At 37.5% G+C, this 25,168-nt stretch overlaps 1 protein-coding gene across 3 annotated transcripts in view; it reads right to left on the reverse strand.

Moving 5' to 3' along the window:
• MID1 (midline 1) overlaps positions 1-25,168 on the reverse strand; it is a 171,567-nt gene that overhangs the window by 79,143 nt on the left and 67,256 nt on the right. For all 3 annotated transcript variants that reach the window (XM_077781591.1, XM_077781589.1, XM_077781590.1), the window contains exon 2: positions 16,497-17,212. In XM_077781591.1, the coding sequence (XP_077637717.1) occupies positions 16,497-17,156 (660 nt within the window). In that variant the 5' untranslated portion in view covers positions 17,157-17,212. The remainder of the gene's footprint in view (positions 1-16,496; positions 17,213-25,168) is intronic.

Here is a 25,168-nt window from a genome sequence, read left to right on the forward strand (position 1 = left end):
GGAGACATCAGTCTGTTGCTAAAGTAGATTTATGTTTGTGGAACACTCACCTGAGGTCAAATGTTACCTCTAATGGCTATTTTCAATTTCCATACAAAAGAATGTTTATTGAGCAATACCGAGCAATAGAAGGATACAGCAGGTTCATTTTTTCTTCATGTCCAAAACCACAGCTCTTCTCCAAGTATATACATGTAATAAGAATTCCAACCTAAATTTGAACTATTTCCTCTTAGGGTTTTTAATGTTGTTTCCACATCAAAGTTGTTACGTTGTTCTGGGAACTTTACTATTGAACATGTTGGTCTTTAATCTCAACAATTCCTTTCTATCTTTATCGAATTATTCATTTTGGTTTTCATCAAAACTCTGAAATTTCTCTATTTGTCCCTTTCCCCAAGCCCATTTTCCAATTACTTCTGCTGGCAGCTGTTACTTCTGCAAATTTGCCAGTAACTGCTATGCACTAAGGAATATAAAAGAAGAAAAAAAGAAAAAATAAAACAACCCCCCCAAAAAAAACCCCCAAAAAACCAAAACAAAAAAAAACCCAAAACAATAAGAAGAACAAAGAAAACAAAAGTTGTTAATGTGAAGGACTCTGTTGGCTTCCTCTGATCAGCCATCCCTGAGCTGCAGTGTTAGCTAACTCCTTTAGGGACATGTAATGTTAAATATTGATGGATATCCAATTATGAAGCCATAATAATGAATATTCATATTGGAAACACAACCCCATGAGATTTGCTTAGTCTATAAAGGAACACAAACGTTGTTAAACTAAAGTATGCTCTGAACTGCAATATTTTATGTAAGCTTGATTAGAATGGGCATGCTAAGGCTTATTAAGCATAAAGTTTTAAAGGCTCAGATTTGGCCAAAATGCAAATTTCTTTCTCCTGAAATTGGAACATAATTTGCTTTCACTTTTAAAGCAAATTAGAAACAGAATCTGATTTTTTATGAGACTGGGTGACCCTGGTTTTAGTTTTGTAATCACAAACACGATTCTAGCAGTCACTTCACCACAACTCTCAGCACTTGAATGGCAGGTGGTTTGATTTTGACCAGCCTTAGCAAGGACAATGGCGTGCTCATCCCAGAAGTTTTTACAGCATTTGAGTTGTGTTGAATCACCCTGTGCCAGCCGGGGTCCTGACAGCTCTGGGAAACTCATCAAGCAAGAGGCCACCACTGCTGCTGTCCCACGATGGAGGAGGAGGCTGCAGTTACAGTCAAGCATCCGCACACCCCTGGCAGGAGAGGAGGAGCAATATTCCAATGTTTTGGTAAGGGAGCGGGCAGGGAGGCCGAGCCAGCTCCGGGCACGAGGCCCCAGAGCCCCCGTCCTGCTCAGGGGCTGTGACTGCTGACCCCGATGGTGGCAAAGCTGTGGCTCCTGCAGGCCCCTGGCTGGGCTCTCCTTCCTTGTGGACCTTGTCACTGAAGAGAGTGGTGGGAAATTTTTCTGATGTAATATATGCAAGTTTTCTCATCCTGTCCTCCCCTTGCCATCCCAACAGGCTTTCCAGCATGGCTTGGATTAGCCTTAAGTTCTTGTGGTTTCTTGTTTCAGATTTTGGTCTGGCCATTTGTCACCCTGGTTCTGTTTCTCCTCTCTCTGTTCTTAGAATGACAGAACACAGGATCACCTCTTTGGATAAGATTATAAATGCTTCGCTGTCAAATTGCCAGTAATGACTGTCTGCCAAATTTATACTCTAAAATTCCCCAAGCAGCAATTTAATTACATTATTTTGGATACAGCACCGTAGCAGCTGCATTCATTTGATGAGGATTCATTATGGTTTATGGTGAAAACAATGGCAAATTAGCTCTGGTGTGTTTTGGAATTTGCTCTTTATTTAGTTTAGAACAATCTTGTTTTAGTGAGCATGACTCCCAAGCCCACTTGATCCTGCAATCTGTAAGAAAGTGGTAAAGCTCTGACAAAAGATTTTAAAAATCAGATATATCTACACCTGTTGCAGCTCAGCTGTTGAACTCCTTCTGGTTTGTGGTTAAAAGGGAATTACCAGACAGATCTGTTCTACTGTGTTTCAAAGAATATTACAGGACTATTTCCAGTCATGTATAAATCAAAATAAATACATAAATAAAAAATCTTCAGTCTTGCCCATATTTTTCATTGATTAATCTTTTCTGCAGGAAAGTATTATAGCCCTACTAGAAATCTAGTATGGGTTCTCAAGGAAATCAAAACCAAATGACTTCTACAGCTACTTCCAAGCTCAAACTTAAGCCAGCATTGTGAAGTATTTGTTTAACATTTTTTACTCTCTAGAGGATTTATAAGTTAGGGGGTGACATGAAGCCTAATCATAGGGCAAAAAACCAAAGCTACAGTGTAAAAATATCTTAAGATCAAATTTGGTTCCTACCACGATTCTAAATGAAAGCCACAGCTTCACGCTAGAAGCTTTTGCCAGAATGCCAACATCATGTGAAGGGCATAACTTCTACAGGAAGTTCTTGTACTGAAAGCAGTCTTTTTTATAAATATAGTAACACTTTTGTATCTGCAATTTATTTTGATGTTTATTGATAATGGTAACTTTAATGGTAAAAATAATTTTTGGCCACTTAGGAACACAAGAAAAAAGAAAGTTTCCGATTTCAGTTTTCTTAAAATTCTGTCACATTTGTACATCTTAACCAGTCTGTGCTGATAAAGTGAACAACCCTTAACAGAGCTGGACATAGAAAAGTTGCTTTACCCTCTTTTGTTATATTCGGTTAAGGGCCATAGGTGGAATTGCTTCTCCTTCCTTAGGATAATATTTAAAGCTCATTCAATCACTTTCCTTCCTGTCCTAATCTGTCATATCCTTGTCTTTGTACCACAATCAGACTAAATCTGACCCATCATTGCATAATTTCAACTTGCTAGAAACCCAGGGAATTATTCACTTATTATGCAGAGTTGTGGGGTTTTTTGCTCTTGAGAGCTGGTATAGCTAGGGTGGGATTGAGCAGGCAGGGCATAGGAAATAGGGATGAACCGCTACAGGAAGGGGAAAATGGTGAATGCACAGAAACCAGCCATCAATTGTTATAGCTGCTGAGAAATTTTATTCCAGGCACCTAAATTGTGCATGTACTATCAGCATCTAGGGCAGCAGTCTCCCTAGAGTGCACTTGTGCAGTCCATGGAGGCTGCTGTGTGCCTGGAGAGGGAGAAAATGGGCCAGCCTCAGCGCTCCCACCTCTCTGTGCCTGCTCCCCTGTGCTGCTGGGCTGCTCATGGCCAGCAGAAAATGCAGGGAATCAGTTCACCAGAGTTGCACAGCTGCTGAAGCTGCTCCAGTGGGACGACAGCAGCATGCACAGGAGATAGGGAGAACAACAAAATCAGAAAAAAGAATTTTTGATTGAAGCAGGCTTGTTAAATTAGTTCAGTTATCCCATGATATACCTTCAGTGCTAAGAGTAAAATTAACAAAAATCCTAAATTGCCAATGATAAGTAATAAACAAAAAAACCAAACAAGAAATAATAATTTAAAAATCCCATAACATTTGTTGAAGCAATGTGGGATTTTGGTGGTCTGCCTGAGGCCAGAATTTGATACTATAAACATAGTATAAAGCAAAAATAGTAATAGAGCCAAATTTTTAAGACTGAACAGGACACCTTTTACTTCCACTACCAAAGTGATACTGCTTCACAGCACTAGAAAAGAATTACCTGACTTCTGAATCTTAAACAAGAATAGTGAAATTATGTATGTAAAGTATTAGAAAACAAAACACCAAAGCTTCAAAACTCTTCTCTTGTACCTGGCATGCCCAGTTTAAAACAGCTTCCTGTTTATGGAAGCACTTAATTTCTTTGGAGTTTCTGACAGACTTTCCCTATGAATTTTTCTGTAGAAATAGTGACTCAGAGGGAGCAGCCTGGAGACACACAGCTTCCAAGATGGGATATTTATTTGCCTGACCTTGCAGACCTCCTTGGGAAGGAAATGGGTTCCCCCAAGGAAAACACGTGTCAGCAGATTCAGGCTGCTCTGCAAGCAGGAGTCCTTCAATGAGGCACTCCAGTCTGGAACCTCAGGGTGAACCAGGGTTCCTACCATGTCTACAACGTGTCAGAAAAAAAATCCAAACCAAACTGCATGAACAAACAAGTATTCCCCTCTTTACTTTCTGTTGTTTTCTTCCTTAACATGACAGTTCCATTGCAAACTACAATCAGAGGCAATACAAAATAAGCTCTCCCACATCTGAATTTGTAACTTGTGACAATCATTTACCTGTAACACAACAATTTACTTGTACCTCTATACTACAAACACTCAACTCTGCACACAAGAGATGCAAAAACTAGACTAAAATAAATTCCTAATTTATTCAAAATTATTTTAATAATGTGCACATTAAAATCTAAAGCCTTCACTGTTGAAATGAAGTATTTTGAGATTTAATAGTAGAACTCCAAATTGGTTTTATTTGCTGGGGTTTTTTTTATTTTTTAAAGTGTAGTAATGACTTATTTGACAGAAAAATTACATTGCCTTCAAGTGAGAGTATACTAAATTATTTAGGCAGAGCAAGAACCCATTTAAAACTACTCAAAATTCAGAATTCATTTAAATGTTTTTCATTTTTTCAGAAAAATATTTCAGTAGCTTATCATTCTCTTTACCCAACCTCTTCTAACAAAAGACAGTACCAGAAAATTATTATCCTAAAAAGGTAGTTTTACTCAGAGTAATTCACTGCATGTTTAGACAAAGGTTTTCAACTAGTATACATATGAACAAAGATGGAAGTAATCAAGGAAATTAATGGGGTAAAAAAAGGTTCCTCTGATAATATTCTTACCCCAAAAGAACTGCAGAAATTAATTGTGTTCTACCTGCATAAGAATTCCAGTGCATCAAAATTTCAGAGGTGTGTCTCTACCAAGTCTGAAAAGAAAGCTAATTAAGCAGAGGCAAAAAAGTGCAAAAACCACAAAAAGGCTTCATGGTGCTGCTCTGTTTGGTGGATTTGACTGGAAAGGTCAGCTTTTCCCCAAGAGTGATCATAAGCAATGCTCAAAAGAGGGTAAAACCATTTTTGTATGGCTAATATAATGCCCTTTCCTCCACAAGATATTTTTGAAGTTGAAGGCTGTAATCAAAAGCAAGGGAAAGAACAATGTTTGCCCATACTCAAGGGGCACAGGCAAGAAAAGACTGAATAATTATATAAATTCACACAAATTTTGCATGACCTCAGCAGGCATCTCATGTGTCCTTTTGGTAAGTGAGCACCTTATTGACCCTTGGGCTGAAGAAGGGCCTCGGTGCAGGAGCTCCCTCACATGAGAGATTTCTCAATGTCGTTGAAATGAGTTCTATTTTGAAATGAGTTGTAACCCTCAGTGCCAGCCTTCCAACAGCAGGCACTTCCTCACAAAGCACGTGCAGCTCACCCCTGCCAAGCTGAAGTGTGAGACTCACTCCCTGTGCAATGGGAGAATCCCAGCACTGGTGGGGCCATCCTGGAGAGACCCACTGCCCCAGCAGCCATCTACTGACACAGGGGAAGCAGGCATGGTCATATGGCCACCAGGAGATCCATGACTGCTGCAAAAACACAGGAGCTTTCACTACCAAGCATTCACTTCTATTCTTCTCTTACATATCTGTACATATATTTTCCCCCTTCTATAGATTCCAGACTAGCCCAATTTGCTATATTAGGAAAGGTATTGAAAAAAAATCTATTGTGGATTGAGAATGTTAAAGTTTTTTGGGTTTGTTTGGGTTTTTTTTAGCTACATTCAGCTATTATTTGCAGTATTTTAACAGTTACTTGAATTACTACTGTGAAGGGATTTCTTGCATGCATGTGTTCCAAGTCTTTGGACAAAAAATAAAATATTTTAAATACCTATTCAGATGAACCTTAATTCATACACTGATCAGAATTTTCCCTTCTCTTTAGTAACTTATTCTTAGGATAGATATTGTTCAAATTCAGTTTGAATGAGTTATAATCTCCATACGCTGTTGGCTTAATTTGGAAATAAGTTTTGCACACACTGTCCTTAGCTATGGCTTAATCAATCTGCTTAATGTTTCTGCCACAAGACACACGTTTGAACAGTTGCTCATCTTTAATCTCTTTCAAAGTTTGACAATATCCTAACAAATAACAAAACTCAGGTTTATAATCTCACATTTCAGAATAGTCAGGACACCTCCAAAAATGCAGATGCATTTTGGGGGAAGGCTACTGAAGCGTGGGAACCTATGGAAGTCCCAGCTTGTCTTAGAGCAAAGCACTGGGTTCTTACCAAGGGAATATTAACCTGTATAGTACAGCTCCAGCACAGCAACACACAGCTTCTTCTTTTTTACTTCCTCGCATGAAGTTTTTATTTCTCTGGTAGTTAATGAAAGATAATGTGTTTTTTATTTTACTTTTGCTAATTTTAACTATCAGCCATGTACATGTAGAAAATTTCTCTCATATTCAAACAGACTACAAGCTTGAACAGACATTATTATTAATGGACAGCATGACAGCTCAATCACCATGACCAGCATGGGGTAAACAGGAGAGTTTGAAAAGTCTTGTGTTGTAAAAATGTGGATAGTTCAAAAGAAAAGAGAAAAGCTGGATCATTTAACTGGGGAAACATGTTTTCTTCGTCTGCTTCAAATAACCATTGTATTACCGAACTCTGATACTCTGAGTATGTTAAGAAATCTTCTGAGGCAGAAATATAAGTTTAATACATATAACTTAAGCACTTCAAAATGTGCATAAATTACAGGTAGAATTACAGCAAACAATATTTTAAAAAATGCTGTACTGCTTAGTGTTTTAGGCATACCCCTGGACAAGAGGTATCTGAACAATCCCATCCTGATAGAAGTCTTGGGCTGCAAGAACTCTACCCCCAGCCCCTCACTCCCATCCCTTCATTCAGCCTAAGACCAGATTGATGCTCTCATCTTCATCTGTCCTCGTATTAGCAATGATTTATCACCCATAACTGGTGAGCCTACAGTAAACAATGGTGAAAGAAATGATTAATGCAGTATGGCACTAGGGTAGTAATTGCATCAAAAAGACTACACATTTTGCTATTTATTGTAATAAGCTGATAAAAAATTCACATTAAAGATCTCTTCTCATTGTACAATGATTTTAGTTTCCCTTCACTTTGAAGAAGCCTTCAAAAATAATTTGATAGCAAAACCAAAATTTCATTAATAAATTAAAGCTGAAATACTTATAAGACAGAAGAGAATCTTTATCTCATAGGATATGAAACTCATATTTTGGATTTTTTTTTCAAATTTAGGGTGTGTAGATTTCAGTCAATTGAGAGTACTGTTATAGCAGTAACTAAAATCAGTTTGAACATCAGAAGTAATTTATTAGACTGGCATATAAGGAAGGACATATAGAACCAGAAACTGAAGTGGCACCTCTTCTCTTGGATGAAAAGCAGGAGAATCCAGGCTTTTCAACATAAGGACAAGGGGAGGTGGGGCTATTGTATTTCAAACCAAAATAATTATATGAAAACAAATAGTAGTGCTTCCACTGACTGGTGAAACTAGCCAATATTAATGCCAATATTAATTTCAAACATTCTTGTTATCTTGGCCATTACATGATGCAAGCAGCTCACTTGAATATTACTGTGACCATAAAAAATGTCTATGTACCTGTCATGCTTGCTGTTGTTTTTCGTTCTAAGGATGGCTGAATATTTCTTACAGCTGGGATTATATCACAAGTACTTGTACAAGACCTTATAATATAGGACTTTCTGTTTTAACTGAGCCTTTGGAGATTACCATAGTAAAAATAAGTAAAGTAATTTCTATACTTGATAGATGTAGCTGGCAGAGAGGATTGTATAGGGGAACTGTCTAAAACTCACAAATACCCACAGAGATTTTCTTTTCCTTTTTTTGTTAAAAAACCCCTCAACTGTCATCAAATCTGAAATTGTATATAGTATATTATTCCATCTAATTATCCTTGACTTTCAAACTTTCAGCATTTGATTTCTGCAGCCATTCTTCTCTGGGTCACTAAAAGGCTATGGAGAAGGGATCTGGGCTAATGTAGAAGACCATTCTGAATATCACAACTAATTGAACAGATAAATAACAAAGGAAAAATTATCCATATGCACTTTAGCACTTTTCTCATCTCTGCTGATTTTGATTCCTCTCATAATGTAATGTAAAATATAATTATAGAATTGTTCTGCTACTTTATGTTAATATGGTCAACATACTTTAAGGAATCTAAAATTGCTAATTTTCAAAAAGTAAGACTGAGACTACATTTAGACAGGAAATTTTCAATTCTCAAGAAATGAAGTTTGTGAGCATGGAAAAAATCCCAAACCACTACACCCTCAGTTTCAGTCGGACTGACAGAACTTTGTTCATGCAATAAACATAAAAATATAAATAGCCCAAAAATTCTGGAAGAGTGATAGTAATAATTGAAATAAACAAAGGAAAACATTTCTACATAACCATATGACTGTATATGGACTCATATTGCTTTTGTCTTTCTCTGACGCTCTCTGATTTTCTTTGGTCAGAATCTCAGGGAGTTCTTACAGAGAAGTCACAGTGCAAACACAGGGGCTAGTAGGGGGCACAGAATTTTCTAAATTTTGAAAGTGCAGTCCTAGCTACTACAAAGAATCACATCTTGGCCACTGGGAACAGCTGAAAACAGATTATTCATCTTTAATGGAGGGGATGTTTAAGGTACAAAAGCAACCCAAATGCCCAGTCTTTCAAGTACATTTGTCTGAGGCACTGAAATAACCCTGTACCTGTAGATGCAACCCTTCCACCCTTGTAAACTGAGATATTTCATAGGACCAAGATGCCACACAAAGAAGAAATATGTAAAAAAGTAATACTACTACTCCAGCTTGTAGAAATTAAAAAAGAAAAGGCTATCATAAAAATCTGTCGTGCTGGCACCATCAACACTAATTAGCAAGAAATATATATTACATGTTTATTAGCTAATCAAGATATTCTAAGCATCCTACTGGTGAAAACAATGTACTTTCAACTAAGCATTACTTAAATAAGTGCTTTTAGAAAGTGTAAGAATAACTCAGTATAGTCACACTATGATAAAATTAACTTTTTCTTTGCTCCCGTTTGAGACAACTGGAAAATAGATTTGTGAGAGCAACATTATAAATGAGATGTGAAAGCTGTCAAGAACAGGAATCCCCTTGCCTCAGGTTTCTGCTGTGGGTGTTTTCTCTCATGGGCAAAAATATCCTCCCAGCAAAAGAAAACACTTCTTGGTTGGACAGTCAAGGGACGCCCACAGAGATGGGAGTGTGGATGACTGGTTTTGGGGAGAGGTAAATACACATGGGAGAGAAAGGCAGCACAGTCTTATCACCCATATCAGGCTTTGAGTCCAAAGTGTGCTTTAGCAACCCAACATGGCTTTCCAGCCCATGACCTTCTGCAGGAGTTTCCCTTGCCATGGACTATTCAGGTTTTCCAAATTAGGCACCATTTCTGTTTGTTATAAACCCTAAGTAAGGCTCCCAGTGCTAATGACATACAAGTGTTGTTGTCTTGATAGGAAGTGTATACTTTACTGAAGAAAAAGGATGGCAGTAAAACATAACAGCCCAAAATTGCAAGGAGTATACTGGATCATTGTTAAATTGTGTGTGTTTAAAGATCAGAAAAAGTTAAAAAAAAAAAAGGCAATGAAAATTATTCAACATAAGATGGAAAACTAAAATACTTTAGTTCCCCATGTCCATCTCATGCTTCTATAATTGTGTGTCATTACTGGTCAGAGTTAAAATAATTTGGGTTTTTCTTCATGGAGCAATTTAAAGTAATAAATTAAATCTTGAAAAAAATCTGAATAATGAGTGTTCTGCAGTGTTTCTTTGGGAGACATTTACATCCAGATTTTGGGGTGGGTTTTTTCCTGTTTAAAATCTGTTAACAAATTCATACTTGTCTGAAAATGTATTTGTTGCCATATAATTTTTTAAAATATTTTCATTCAATTGTGGTTATGCCTTGCAGTAAATTGAGACTATACATACCCAGAGACATATACATTTATACCCTTCACACACCTCCCAATGCCACTGAAGACTGTGTGCTTTAGCCTAGTGTCCATGCTGAATGGTTTTAGCCTTATGGCCCCAACTAGCTTTATCATTCCCTGGTAAAGCAATAGAACAATTTATTGACTCATTCTACTTATCAGTTATAAAAAAATGCTGTTTATGTAGATTAACAAATGGCTAATCTAAAACCCTTAAATATTCTGCTTTTGAAGACAACTTGTTTGTTACTTTTCTGGTTACCAGGCACTACTTTTGTTACTCTGGTAGGCAAACTACATTTCCTACCCATGCCCAATGTTCTAAAACAGTTTTTTGGTTTGCCTTTATACTAATCTACTTGTTCAATATCCACATTTATCACTTTATTATTTACTGTTTTTACACAAATCCTCATTCCAAGGGAGTATCTGTTGTGAGTTATAGTCCACCAACAACATTCAAGCATTATACTATCTAAAGACACATGAGAAATGAAAGGTCATTACAATACACCATTTTAGATCTTGAACGTGGAAAGTCTGTTATCTGAACAGTTTGGACCCAAACCACGGAAAAGTGTGACAGTAGATTTTATTTAACTTCTAGTCTGTCTTCCCTGGAAACCAGGGTCATGAGAACAAAGATAATAACACTGTACTATTCACTATTTTGTTTACTTCTTTAATTTTTCCTGAACAGATTAAAAGTTCAACCCCATCATTTCCAATAAAAGTGAAGGAAATAAGAAGTATGTGAAAGACTTGCCAACTATCAAATTTTTGAAATTAAGTTTTTAAAAAATTACTTATATTATGAAGGAACTTGAGAAGATAAAGCCCCCCAGTCTCATAATACTTAGAACTATTGTAAAATCAGAGTTCATTATCCACAGTCATATACATGAAGAACTTCAAAATGTGTCTTAAATAAACACATACACACATTCTCCCCTGATAAAAGACTAATTTTGGATTCTGTATTAATACTTTCGATTATCCTTCTAAACTCTGAAGAGAAACACCAAATGGAGGAAAAAGACAAAGCAGATAACACTGAGCTAAAGAGAGAATTTTCTAAAGTCTGCCTTAATAATTATATTTCAATGTAATAAAATAAGTGTGGATGGAAAACAGTTGTAGTAAAAGAGCTTATTCCTACATCAATCCTCTTCCATGCAACATCTTCATATTTTTGGCTCTTTGCAAATACTGAAGCATAGCCAATTAGTTATATTTTTGCATCTATTTCTGGGTTAAATAATTAAGTAATATCAAATAATATTCCATAATAATCACTGTGACCATTCATCATTTTAATTTCATAAAAATTTGTACACTGAAATATCTATCAAGAAGTATCTAATCTAATAATAATAATACAATAATAACATGAAGTTGCATCTAATCTAATAACAATGAAAGTCCATGAGCTCTACACTTTGCCAGGTTGGATATGATGTTCTAATTCTATATTAAACTTGCAGAACTGGCACTACTCTCAATCTGTTATAAACAATGTAAAGGAAGGTGCCATTTATCTAAATGTTTAATAACACATATCACTATTACACTGACATACTACATCTTTATATATTGATGCTGAATTGATTCTTGTCTTTTTGCTTTTATATCCTCTCTATATTCTTTACATATATTTTTGTAGCTCTGTAGTCAATTATTATATTCATAGCTAGCATTTTATGTACTCTATTAGAGAGAAAGCCAGAATAAATTCCCCAATGGCTCCAAGCCCTGGGGGTCTAAGTTTAGATTGTCTGAGAAGCCAAGGCAGAAATCAGCTCTCAGAGACACATTTTTGTAAACAAAGTTTAGTTCCTACCTTACCTAAGGTGGGGAAGAATTCAGAAAAGGGTAGAACCAAGGAAGAATTACCATCATTTATGTCTCTAATTAGGGATTCTTGTCAGTTATGATAATTTGTTAAACACATAAAAATTGTGTGCACTCTATGTTACATGTGCATCTTCAACACTTTCAATCTAGCAAGTTGTGCACCTATAGATCTACAGATCCTTAAAAAGGTAACCCCTTTTTATCACCTAACTTGATCTGGCTTGTGCTTTTAGGACAAGCAAAAAGGCATCAGTATCAGTTGGATTTTATTAAAATAGCTTGCATTAAATAGAAAGTTAGTAAAGTTAAGGGCATGCAGAGAAACTATAAATTTAGATATGAAAATATTCGGCTACTGAAAAGGATATATGTATAGAATTGTAAAAATCAAAAACAAGTTAATCTATTGATATATAATTTATATATATATATATATGACTTTTGACTTTTATTATTCTTTTACTGACCTACACATATATATGAAACTACATTTTTATTTAAAACACAGGCATATGTGTGTTGCTTTAAATTCAAGATTCTAGATATTCCTTAAACATTATCCATATTTCTATGCTAGACAACTCTACATAGACATAAATTTCACCATATTGTATTATGTAATATTAGTATTGGTTCTATATACTGACACATGAACTGTTAATACAGGCATAGGACATATATAGATATATATTTATATATATATGTGCATAATATATTTATATCAAAGTCCAGAAAACAATGTTCCTGGGTTGCCAAGCCCACTGTTGTAGGAATACATATTTTAAAATTCTGGATTCTTCTAATATCACAATATATCAGTTAATTATCAAGCTGAGATTACAAAATAATGCCCTATAAAAATAGTTGGAAAGTTTCAGAATCTTTGCAAAGTTATTTAAACATGAGAAGTTTTTCAATCTATAATGTGCATATAGCAGGGAAGCAGACATATTTTTGGATTCTATTTGTAGTAGCTGTGGACATGACAGTCTCCTACCTTCTTTCTGAAAACAAAAAAAAAAAAAGAAAAAAGAATGTATGTTTAAGTTGTCATTTTCTTTTTATTGCAGCAAGACAAAAAAGTGAAGAATCAATATCAAAATTAGCCATAAATATTTGCTTTGAGATAATATGGTATGGTAAGCACGAGCATTTATTCTTTCTATATTTAAAAACTTGTTTGTTTGTGCTGCTAAAAATTATTTTGATCACAATTTTGATCACCACATCATAAATCTTGTGTATTACCAGTATATTTCCTGTTCTCAGTTTTGGTCATGATTTATTGCTTTTCCCATTACTAATATGCATCTGTTTATGATCAACTTTAAAAAGAAAAATAAAAACCAAGGCATATCTATAAGCACTAGACCAACAGCGAGTATGAAGGTGGTATTGTGTTTGTGCAGCTAAGCAAAAAAGGACTGCTCCTGAAGGAACAAAAATGCCCTCAATTCCCCCTACCCCAGTACAGGCTGTGAAAGAGAAGCACCTCTCAGGGCTGGAGAGATAGTGCTTTCCTTTGGCAACTTTCTCATTTTGAGATGTCCACTATTCTTACATTGCTGTTAAACACACTTCATTGTGGATGCCTCTGCTGGACAAATGTACAGAACTCCTAATTAAAGAATATCATTTTTGCCACAAAAGGAGCTAGATTGTAATGGATTCTTTTGTCCTATGCTTGATGAGGGGTGAGATATTGTTTAAACCATTAGCAACACCACTGGAAGAAAATATAAATAATTTGCGTAGCTTAACACCCAGAACAGCACCAGTTGCTTATTGTTAATACCAGTAGTGTGTCTATTTAAAAATAAAAATCAAAAGAAAGAGTCACCTTAAGTGGATTAGCTTTTCTTTTTGAAAGGTAACATTAATCACACATTTTTTAACTGATCCACTATACTATTGGCTGTCTCATTCTTTCAGGTTCTTTTTTTAAAGATTGTTGTAGCCTATATATCAAACCCCACGTTAACTAAAAAGTCACAGCAGCAAAATAGCAAGCAACAACCCATTTTCTTAAGTGGGGATTTTCTAATCCATTTTGGTATTTAATTTGCATGGGGTAGGTGCACATTACCTGTAACTTGATAAAGATCAACTGCAATCTCATGCCTAATATTATGTTACAGAAAGACCAGTGATTCAGGAGGTCATATCACCCTTAAGGAAGAGGAGGAAGAGGCCTGAATGTGAAAATGGACATGAAATTTTTGACCATCAGTTGCCAAATGCTGGTGGAACTGGTATTGTTCCTACTTCTGAAGGATAAATGCTAATCTACAAAACTAATAATCTTATTTTCTAAGATTGCTTTGTAAACCAGAACTAATCCCTGTGATGGGAGAGGTAGCAAGAAATACATTACTTTCAGATTCCCTTCTTGTGAACAGAGAATGGATGCTGGATCTGATGGAAACCACTTTGACTAATGTTCCTGGACCAGAGTGTAAATGTGACGTAACTGGCACGACTGATGCCATCACTGGTGTTAGCAACATGAAATAGGTTGCTTCATGACTAAGATGATATGATAGTAACAGAATTTCACATGGACTAACAATTGTGTGTATAAAGGTCTTTTATACAGTTTGGGTACAAAGAAATTCTTCATCTCAAAAAAATCATACAAATAATATAAATAATGCTAGGAGTTGTCATTCTAAGATGAGAATTATTTGGTTCAAGTCTACACTAACCATTAAATTAGTACTTTAATTAGTCTTCAAGGTGGCTGATGTAAAGAACTTTAGTAGGTTTAGAACTTCGGTTGCCTTACTCTTAGGTTAGCTAAGCTGGGTGACATCCAATGTGAATGTTATTTGTCCTTTTGAGCTTCAGAGCTTGCTTAGTCATCTTTGCACAGAAAAGACACAAATAATGCAAAAAATACATTAATTTTCTTCCTATCAACAGTATTGAGTTAAAGATCACAAGGGAGAAGACAGGCCTTTTAAAGTCTTCTTTCAAGACTTGCATTATCTATGTAAACAAGACCAAGAAATGTTTACTCCTTTTTTTTTTCACATCATAAAAGATATGCTTATCCAGTATGTAATGTTGAAGGTCTTTCATGTTAAGTATTTATTCCTACTGGTATAAAGCTAGTAATCAATATGATGTTATGCGACTAAATAGTAGCACCTGTTAAGGATGTAAACTCTCAGCATTAATAAAGAAGCACAGTAAATCCAGGCTGCTATTCACCCTCATGGCCCACGTTAATGTTATCAACAACAAAACTATTAAAATATCAGATTAGTTCAGGAAAAAAAAAGCAAAAATAACAACTCTTCGGTAAATATAAAAGTCTTTAAGAGATGAAAGGAAATTATCAGGTCCAGGTAAAGTGTCTTTCATTATGTTAATATGAATATGATGTGCATGTTTGCATAGCATAGAGGTGCAAAACCTGCACAGAATGTGTGTGCAGATTACACCAGCAAGCACCTAAATTTATTATAGACATGAGTGCAGCCACATATTTTAATCTGAAAGAATTTAAGTTAGTTAAACCTATAATTCAATGTATTTTCCACATTCAAAATTCTGTTTGGGAACGCTGGCAGATAAACCTTGCTCTTCATGCTTGTGGTTTCTGGATTGCAGTCCATGTTTAAAAATTTCACCCACAGCTGCACACAGGCACATGCAGACCATGCGGAGGGAGTGGGTGGAGGAAAGTGGGGGATGCCTAATTCCTGCCTTGCCTCTACAGCAGCACAGGAATCAGCATGAGAGATGCATATGCCCAGGTGGGTGTGAGATCACCTGCCTTGGCCTCAATGCTCAGCAGGAGCTCTACCTCTGCTGGCAGCCTGGCGAGCCTCCAGAGCACCCTGAGACCTGGCTGCCCACTGCCACCTTGCCCAGAGTGTCCTGCAGAGGGCCAGGCTGCAGGAGCATCCCAGCTACCTTGTAGTAGATGTTCCAAAAACTTTCAGAAGCATGGGAATGCTGCAAGATCAGAAACAATTTTGGCTTTGTTTCTAGGATTGCGCTGCCTGTGAGCCTGGTGGGAGGCAGTGCGGGATGAGCAGAGCCGGTGTTTGGCTTCCCTGGCTGGATGGGCAGCTGGCATCCCTGAAGCCAGCACAGAAAAATGCATCTCCTGTTCATGGTGATGTGAAGGGCTTTTCACAATGAAAGCAACCTAATGAAAAATTATCAACAGCAAAGCATGTGCAAAGAATGTATGACATTTCAGTCTGTGCATGTGTAGTCAGTGCGAAACCTTGCCAGATGCAGGTAGGTAAGAAAATCAATCTGAACAGTACTTTACACTGCATATTCCTTATGATGGTTTTAGAGAAACCCAAACACAAGTGAGGAATTTTTTTCTTAAGTAAAATCTGGCACCTTTTAGATGGTGAGCAAACACACATACAGATCTCTATGTGTATCTCATATGATTAGCAATCACACACCTGCCTTTCCCAACTACTGCCGGAATGAGGACTTTAGCATGCAACCAAAGGATATTTTCCTTCCCAACCACACACTGCTTGGCTACAAAAACTAATAGGTAACACTGACCTTTAGCTTGTCATAGCGGTCACTTAAAGCTGCCACCTGATGGTCACGGTGTCGCCCGACCAGTTTACACAAGGCACAAATTAACTGGTCATCAGTCACACAGTACATATTAACTTTCTCGTCCTCATGCTCCAAGCACATTAATCCCCTGATGTGAGAGTCTGGGATAGGCTCGATGAGACGGTGGCCGGTGAACGGCTTCTTATTGGGGTGAGTGGCTTTCAGGCACTCCTCGCAGTAGGACACCTCGCAGGTAACGCAGGTTTTCACCGCCTCCTGGGCAGGGTCCTGGTCGCAGAACTGGCAGAGGACCTTCTCGCAGGACGACATGCTGTTGTTATCGAACGCCCGCTCCCGGCGGGTCTCGCTGGGGGAATTGGGCCCACTGACGGAGGCTTTCTGAAACCTGTCGATGATGTTCTGCAGGGTGACGTTGCGCTTGAGCCCGTCTAGACCGCGCTGGCTGAGGGTGATGACATAGCGGCAGGTCGGGCACTGGAAGGCGGTGATAGACTCCACCGGCTCGTTGGTGGCGCAGTGGGAGACAAGGATGCGGTGCGCGCAGTTGAAGCAGAGGCTGTGAGCGCAAGGCAGCAGCAGCGGGTCTTCAAACAGCTCCAGACAGATAGGGCAGGTCAGTTCTGACTCCAGTGTTTCCATCTTCAGGCAAAGCTTTCCTGTGGCGTCAGCGAAATCCAGGGAAGCTGATCAGCTATCTGGAAACACATGTAAAATTCGATTAGGCAAGAGAAAACATGAGGGGTCAGCCATGGGGGGTTGTCAACTTTCGCCACTGCTCCCTGGTCTATCAACCTACCATGCCGGGCGGGAGAGCAATGAAAAGTTTTGAACCTGCACATACACACATCAAGGTATTTAAACTGTTTTATTTTCCCCCATTCCCCACCTTCTGTTCACTTAAGAATGAAAAAACCCAAATGTTCTTAATTATTTTGTCTTTCTCTTTCATGCAACCAAGGAAAACAGCAGATGTTTCTGTGCATTATTAAAACCCAAAATTATGAACTTCAAAAGTCTATTACAGCAAAATAAGATTTCTTTTGCAGATGCTGCTTTTGGCTTCACTCATCTATTAGTAAAACTTAAAAATAATCCTTCCATTTCGTATGGCATTGTGCAAGGATTAGTCCAGAGTATTATAACTGATAAATTTAAAATCTCTATTAGCGTTGAGTTATTTTATCAGATTGAAATCTTCACTTGCTACTATAGCAATAGCACTGCATTTAGACAAGTCTGTGTTTATTTCTGCAAATATATATATATATATATGGATTTAAACACACAGAATAGTGTTTATAGTACGTGATAGCCTACATATATGTATGATATATATCATATATACTCCCATGTATTTCAATAACACATGCAGCCGTATTTATGTGCACCTATATTTTTCGTAGTAAGATTAATATAGCCACAGGAGCACACAGTGTTGTAATTGAAATGCTTAAATGAAGATTAATTAGGTACATGCCAAAAATAGCTTAGCCCAAATTAATGATCCCAACCTCTAATACAAGAAAAGCTTCTAGACAGTAGGATAGTGAAATGTGTAATTTGCTTGGAGGAGTTTGTGTAAGTATCCATTTTTGTATGAGTGCTCTCTACCACTAAAACATACGAACTATGGCTTTAGTGACCTTATTAAACCCCTGAAGTGGATTTGGACTAGAATCAACAATTTTTGAATGGAGGGCATGGGATTTTCTGGAGAAGGCAGCAGTACACCCCCATCAGAGATCAACTGCAACTTAATTTTGCTTCTTTTCCTGTGCTCAGTGTTACAGAGAATGGTTTTGAAAGAGTCGCCCTACGCGACTCTCCCTGCCTAAGCTCCTGTCAAGGGCCCGTCACTGCTGTAAGCAGACAGGTCAGTGAAGCAGAAGCAAAAGCTATGCTTCACACTCACAGAGCTGTACGTCTTCACAGTACAATCTATTTAAGCTTTGTTGCTCATAACTGAGGATGGCTTCAGATGGCACAGCTGCATCATCTTTACACTGTAAAGTCATTGTTCAGTTGTGTGAACTCTTGATTCCTCCCCTGACCAGGGAAAAAGACAGAAGGACAAGAATCCTCCACAAACAAACCTTGATTCATTAAGGGTGAGAAAAGCTCAGGGCTCATTAGCAGCCTTGGGAACCAAGCAGGCTTGAATCTTCTGTACTTCATGACAATTAGTGTGGGGAGCATGGTGGCAGTGACAGGAATGCTACCTATAACCCCATCCCAAGCAAAAAGGAAAGTTCAGCTAACAGAGGCAAGGTTCAGACTTCACCGTTGGTATTTAGTCCTCCTTGCTGTGTGGGAAGAGCAGCAAGGCGTCTTTTCCAGACGTATACCTAGAAATGAGGATACTTTGCTTCTTTGCACTAATGCATCCTTTTATTCTGCCAAGAAATCTGAGCATTTAAAAAATGCACTGACCCCATCACAAAATTTGCTTTCCTGTATCTTCCCTGATGCTGATCTTTTTTGAAATAAAGTTCAGCTTGCCAAAGACTAATTCATTTATAGCTATCCATCAGCTGCCATAATTGCACGGTGCATCTGGTCAAAATTAAATGTCTGAAAATTTAATATAAGCAGGAAGGCAACTCCCCTCTCAGCCATAGCCATACAGCACAGAAGAGATTAAAGACTTTTCTGCAAATGAAGACCAGTTTGTCTTTCCTCCTCTTCATTCTCTGTCTTACAGAAGTCCCAGAAGATCAAAATCTCATTCACATTGTTTGAATCCCTTCCACACCACAACTGTCTACCTCATCATCCTCTTATCCTGCAGGCTGAGTACTGCACTGGAAAAGGGAGAAGGGGATTTGGGTTTGGCAGGAGACAATGTTTAAAAAGACAAACTAATCATTTCTCATCTATTGGCAGCCCTATGAAAACCTGCCAGTCTTTAAGGTTTGCTTCTCAGGACCACATTCAAAATACAGGGCTTTCTTCCATTATAATCTTTCTGTACAAAATTCCTTCTCCTCCTCCATGTGCCAAACAGTTTCATTCATTCAGTTTCCTTCCTAAAGCACCTTTTTTACAACCAAAGGCTTTTTTTATGGTACTCATATAAAAGAGATGTATAGATAAACAGCTAGAAGCAGCAGAAAAACATTTGTATCACTGCCTCATAGAAAGATGTTTGAATCACCATCAGGGCTCTACACAAATACCACCGTCTCAACTGATGACTAACTCTAATCTATCTGACCTGAATGAGCAGCAGCTGAGCCCTAACTAATGCTATTCAGTATGAGCAAGGGTGCCAAAATCTGATCTCAGACTGCAAATGTCTTGGAATAAGAACCGATCTTCCAAGGTAAACAAAGCTGAGCACACTGATAGAAATCAAAAAAATTACATTTCCCCATTTTCTTTTTCAGTTGCAAATAAGTCAAAACACAGCACATCTAGGACTGAATAATAAATCCTTTGAGAGCCACTCACCAAAGACAGGCTGCATTTTCTGGACAATAAAATGATTACTCTAATCCATTGAATTTCTGCTTTCACTTTTAAGTGGGTGCCTAAAGTACAGATCAGTGTGCTGATGAGCCAGCTACAAAATCTTTCAAATGCATTGGCCTTTGCCTTAAGGTTTCATACTGAGTTTGGGTTTTTCTTTCTTCCTTGAGAATGGTAGAGAATCCATAGCTACAGAAAACTGGAAGATTAGGCAGAAACACAGTATGCATTGTTTATGGATGCATATGGTTGTATTCCATATTCAGCCTAGTTCAAAATTTGAGATGCACGTACCCTCCAGATGCAGAAAGGAATGAAGGAATTTCAAGTACACAATTTCCTATTTGCAAAAATATGGAATTACTGGCAGAAAATTATATTACCAAAATGTCATTGAAATGACAAGAGTTATTTTTCTGCCCACAGGAGGTAATTTTAAGAGCAGATATCAAAAGAAAAGAGATTGTCAAAACAAATGTTATTTAAACAACAAAAATATACTTGAGTAACTTTGAGTTTATGCTATCGCCCCAGGAACATAATGATTAGTTATGCAGTATATTGTAAACGCACTAAATAAAATCCCAACATCAATCTAGTTCATTGCAAGATTCTACTAACACTAGTGGAATTAGCATCTCTGTACCTCTGCTTACAAACATGAGATATTTTGTAGGCAGCATTAGCACCTTCATTTGCCAAGACATAGCCCAGCAACAATTGGGATAACTTCTGAAGTAATAGATTTAGGAAGGGAAAAAAAAAGTTCTTGCAGAGAAGCAATTGCAACCAGAGAAAAAGAGAGAATGTGAGAGAAACAGCTTTGCAGACAACACAGACTGTGAATAAGGAGGAGGTGCTCCAGGTGCAGATATCCCTGCAACCAGAAAGGAATAAGATGAATGTGTCTTTACAAGCAGATGGTGTGAATCTGCTTGTAGATAGGGCCCAGGGACTTGCAGGCAGGGAAGAAACAGGAGAAATCACGAGTTTCAGAAAATGCTACTAATTGATATGGAAAGCTGCTTAGCCAAGGTTGTGCTAAATTTCTGAACATTGAGAAGAAGAACAAAGATCCAATAGAGCTATGTTATTCAAAGGGGGTGTGTGTGTGTTTGTGTATGCACATTAAGGGGAACATATAATAGGTGAATTGGGAAGGCTGCACCTTCCAAGTGCCTTAGCCAATGAGGAAAGGTGATGTGGCCAGGAAAATTGGGCTGAAAATGAGGCTATGTTCTCCAACAATTTGAGAAACCACGTGGAGAAATTCCCTATAGCCTTTGTTCATGAATAAAGTTACAGGACACTTCTGTCTCGTTTCTGGACATAAACCTCTGGCAACATTTTTTCTGCATAAACCCATGGTGAAAACCATGATGAGACAGGCTGTCCCTCTGCAGCCATTCATGGTGGAGCTGGGATCCACCTGCAGCCCTTGCTGGACTTCACGCCAGAACATGTGAATGCCAGGAGTCTGTGATCCTGTGGGACGCCTATGCTGGAGCAGATTCCTGGCAGGATTTGTGACCCTGTGAGGGACTTGTGTTGGAGCAGCTGTTCCTGAAGGACTGCACATTGTGGAAGGGACCCACACTGGAGAATTTATGAAGAAATGCACTCTGTGGGGAAGACTCATGTTGCAAAAGTTCTTGTAGAAACTGCTGTCTCCTATGGGATGGACCCCACACCAGAGCAGGTGAAGAGTCCTCCATCTGAGGAGGAAGGAGTGGCAAAACCAATGTGTGATGTACTGACTGCAATTCCCCCCATTCCCCATCTTCCACCGCTGCTAGGGAGAACAAGGCAGAAAAATCAGAAGTGAAATTAAGCCTGGGAAGAAGGGGTGGAAGAGACAGTATTTTATTTCTCATTATCTGATTCCTATTTCACTGGTAAAAAATTAAATTAATTTTCCAAGTAGATTCTGTTTTGCCTATGACAGTAACTGGTGAGTGATCTCTCCATGTCCTTACCTTGACCCATCACCCTTTAATTGTATTTATTTTCCCTTGCTCAGCTGAGGAGGGGAGTAACAGAGCAGCTTTGGTCAGCGCTTGGCATCCAGCCAGGGTCAACTCACCACAAATATTAAACTACACTTATAAATGAATGCGTCAAAAATTCTAGTATACTGAGATCACTTTTGGTCAGTAAAACACTACAGAATTCTCCCCACACTGAATAAATCCCTAGCTACAACAATAAATTTAGCAGGCAATGTTTTAGCATGCTACACAGTGTCTCCTGATCTTCTATTCCAGCTGGTCCTACAACCTCCAGGACAGGTGAGAACAGAATCTACCAGGAGTGGAAAAGCAGAGAAAAACCATGTCCTACAAAACTTCACCATCTACTTTTGTAAAGGTAAAGCTCATGTCATGAATAAATAAATTTCAATTGTAGTGAACTCAATCCTGTTGTAGGAGGAAGCAGCTGTAGGCCATTCTAGAAATTTTAAGCATCTTACTAACAAGTAGCACTGGGCAGAAGAGTTGAAATTGTGATGTGTTCCAAAATTCCTTGAAAATTCTCTCTGGTAGAATCACAGTTTGCAGTGGTTTGGTGAATTATAGTCAAAATATACCTAAGCAGGCTTGAATAGCATTTTGCCTAGTCATATTTTCTAACAATTTATTGTGTCAAGACTACTATGGAATGGCTGCTACAGTAAGGTCATTTCAGTGTTGGTCCTTCAAACTCATATTCAGGATGGACATAAGACCGCTGGCTAATTTAAAGATTGAAACCTGAAGACTAAGTATTTTTGTTGAAAACACTTGGCAACTTTTTCAGATAGAAAATGAAATTTATTAAAATGCAAATATGAAGTTTAATACAAAATATAAGTATGGAAGTATGAAATGCAATAACATGAGTTATGCTTACATGCATATTTGTATTCTAGGATACATGTATGTATCCTCGGTTTATAGTACAAGGGGAATTGCAGTCAGCACTCACACTATTCCTGAGTAATCTATGGAATGCTTAAGCAGGTTACTACCATAATACAGAGCTGTAGTTTTCAAAGTCATAACATTTTTCTGTTAAGTGCATAATAAAAGTAAAATTATTATCTTTTGTTCTTGTGATAAATCTGGTACAGGCTATTAAAAAACCCCAGCTTGCAATTTTTTCTGTTAACAGCGGGGGGAAAAAAAAAAAAAAATCTGTTTTCTATCATTTTCTAGGATATACACAGAATTGTATGGGGAACAACTTTTCTTTCCAACAAGTGAATGTGATTGTTCCACAGCCTATTCAATAAACATTTCAAATGCGATCAAACCAATGAATTCCTGCATAGCCTAGGTGGACCCTAGTCCATTACAGATCTTACCTTCTGCAGCACAGATATTGAAGCTTGTGGCAATTGCCAACAGCACAGCCAGTGAGATATTCATGCAAATAGTATTTTGTGTCAGTAGTGCAAAAGAAACTAATAATCCAACATCAGATTTTTTTTTTTTTTAATGTTTAGTGGAAACTTCTGTAGCAGTACAGAAAGCAAGCTGCACACACACTGAAGCAAGCAAATACTTGTTTTCCCACTGGCTTTTATCAAAGCAGTGAGAATTAATAAATATTCAAAGGATAATGTCTGTTCAACAGCTCCCGATATGCAAAAACAAATGATCAGCATGAATGAAAATTACTAGTTCATCCTATTAATACATTTTCATTGACAGCAGAATGATCATCTGCCTTGTCTAGAAGTTACATGCAGTGTTTCCATAATGTTGAGATAGTTGTTTGCAACATTTAAATGATATCAATACAGGAAAAGCACACCTGCTATGCTGTTTGCAGTGTTATAAAGCCTTAGCAACATCCCTTTCTGGTTGAAACATATGCTAGTAGGAGAATATATTTTTGAAAAAATTAATCCTGTTATGTCATTCAGCGAGACAAGAACATCTCACAGAATTAAGGTTTTTGGCACAGCATCATATGTTCCTGCTCATGGGAGACAAAACAGTAACTAAGGCTCAAAAACTAACACTACAAAAAAAAGTCTTGTCCTGTAAATCCCAAAGCAATCAATAAATTGCTGATTTATTATTATGTATAGTAATATATTAGATACAATATTAGATGTGCATATAAACCTATACTACTATACACTTGGAATGATTTTTGGTCTTTATTTTTTATTTTCTTGCAAGTCCTGTATCTTTTCATTCTTTAGATACAAGACTTAACATTTCCTCAAATTTCTTCAGGGGAAGGAAAGCAATGAATTGTTTAATCTTCAGCACATGTTAATCAGCACTGAGCTCCAATTAAATTTATGGTTGAGGGTCTGTTTCAAAAATTTCTTCAACTAAATTTGCACTCTTCATTTGAGAATATTATATTTATTCAGGGGTATAGCATTGCTATATAGGAACAAATATCAAGTTAATGTCTTGGTCTGATACTGGCAGCATGGAAAACAACTGGAGCAACCTCAAAAACTTACCAAAGAGGACAAATTGCTATGTACCACACCATTCTTTTTTCCTTACTCATTTCAAGCTAACAACATCCTCAATATAGATGCCACTCCAAAACAAAAGAAGGTAAAATAATTTTACCCACCCAAACCCACCAGTTTTCATAATGCTTTGGTTGCAGGGTAGAGCTGGAAATCTCCCACATTTCCCCAGCTTGTGTAACGCCTTAGGTGCCACAGTACACCCTGATTTTTAACATAGGCTATACAGCAACAGAAATACACAGAAATTATGTGTTCCAACACATTCCTTCTAGCTATGGTGGGTCAACACAGATATGTTAGTGCAACTTGGAAACTCTGTAGCTGTTAAACTACTGAGAGTTTTCAGAGGTGGCAGAAAGAAATTATTGCATTCTCTTCCCGAGTTATGAATTCCTTCCCCACAGCTAAGGAAAGGGAATCATGGGTACTAAAGTTCACAATCAGTCTTCACCTAGATAATCACATTTTAATTTCTCACAGAAGGATAGCTTGCTATTCTTATGCTTTCTTATCTATGAGATATATTTCTTATTTGGGTCGGCTTTCTTATCAGAGAGAACATTTAAAATAACAGCAATAATTGCCAGGAACTTGTACAGATATAAAGATGTGACCCCAACCCACCACATAGGGCCCTAAACTTAAACTACCTGCAAGATGTATTTTAGATGAACTAAAGCTCCTTACAGTTACAATCACA

The sequence above is a fragment of the Lonchura striata genome, chromosome 2, assembly GCF_046129695.1.
Source record: "Lonchura striata isolate bLonStr1 chromosome 2, bLonStr1.mat, whole genome shotgun sequence".
Classification (NCBI taxonomy): Eukaryota; Metazoa; Chordata; class Aves; order Passeriformes; family Estrildidae; genus Lonchura; species Lonchura striata.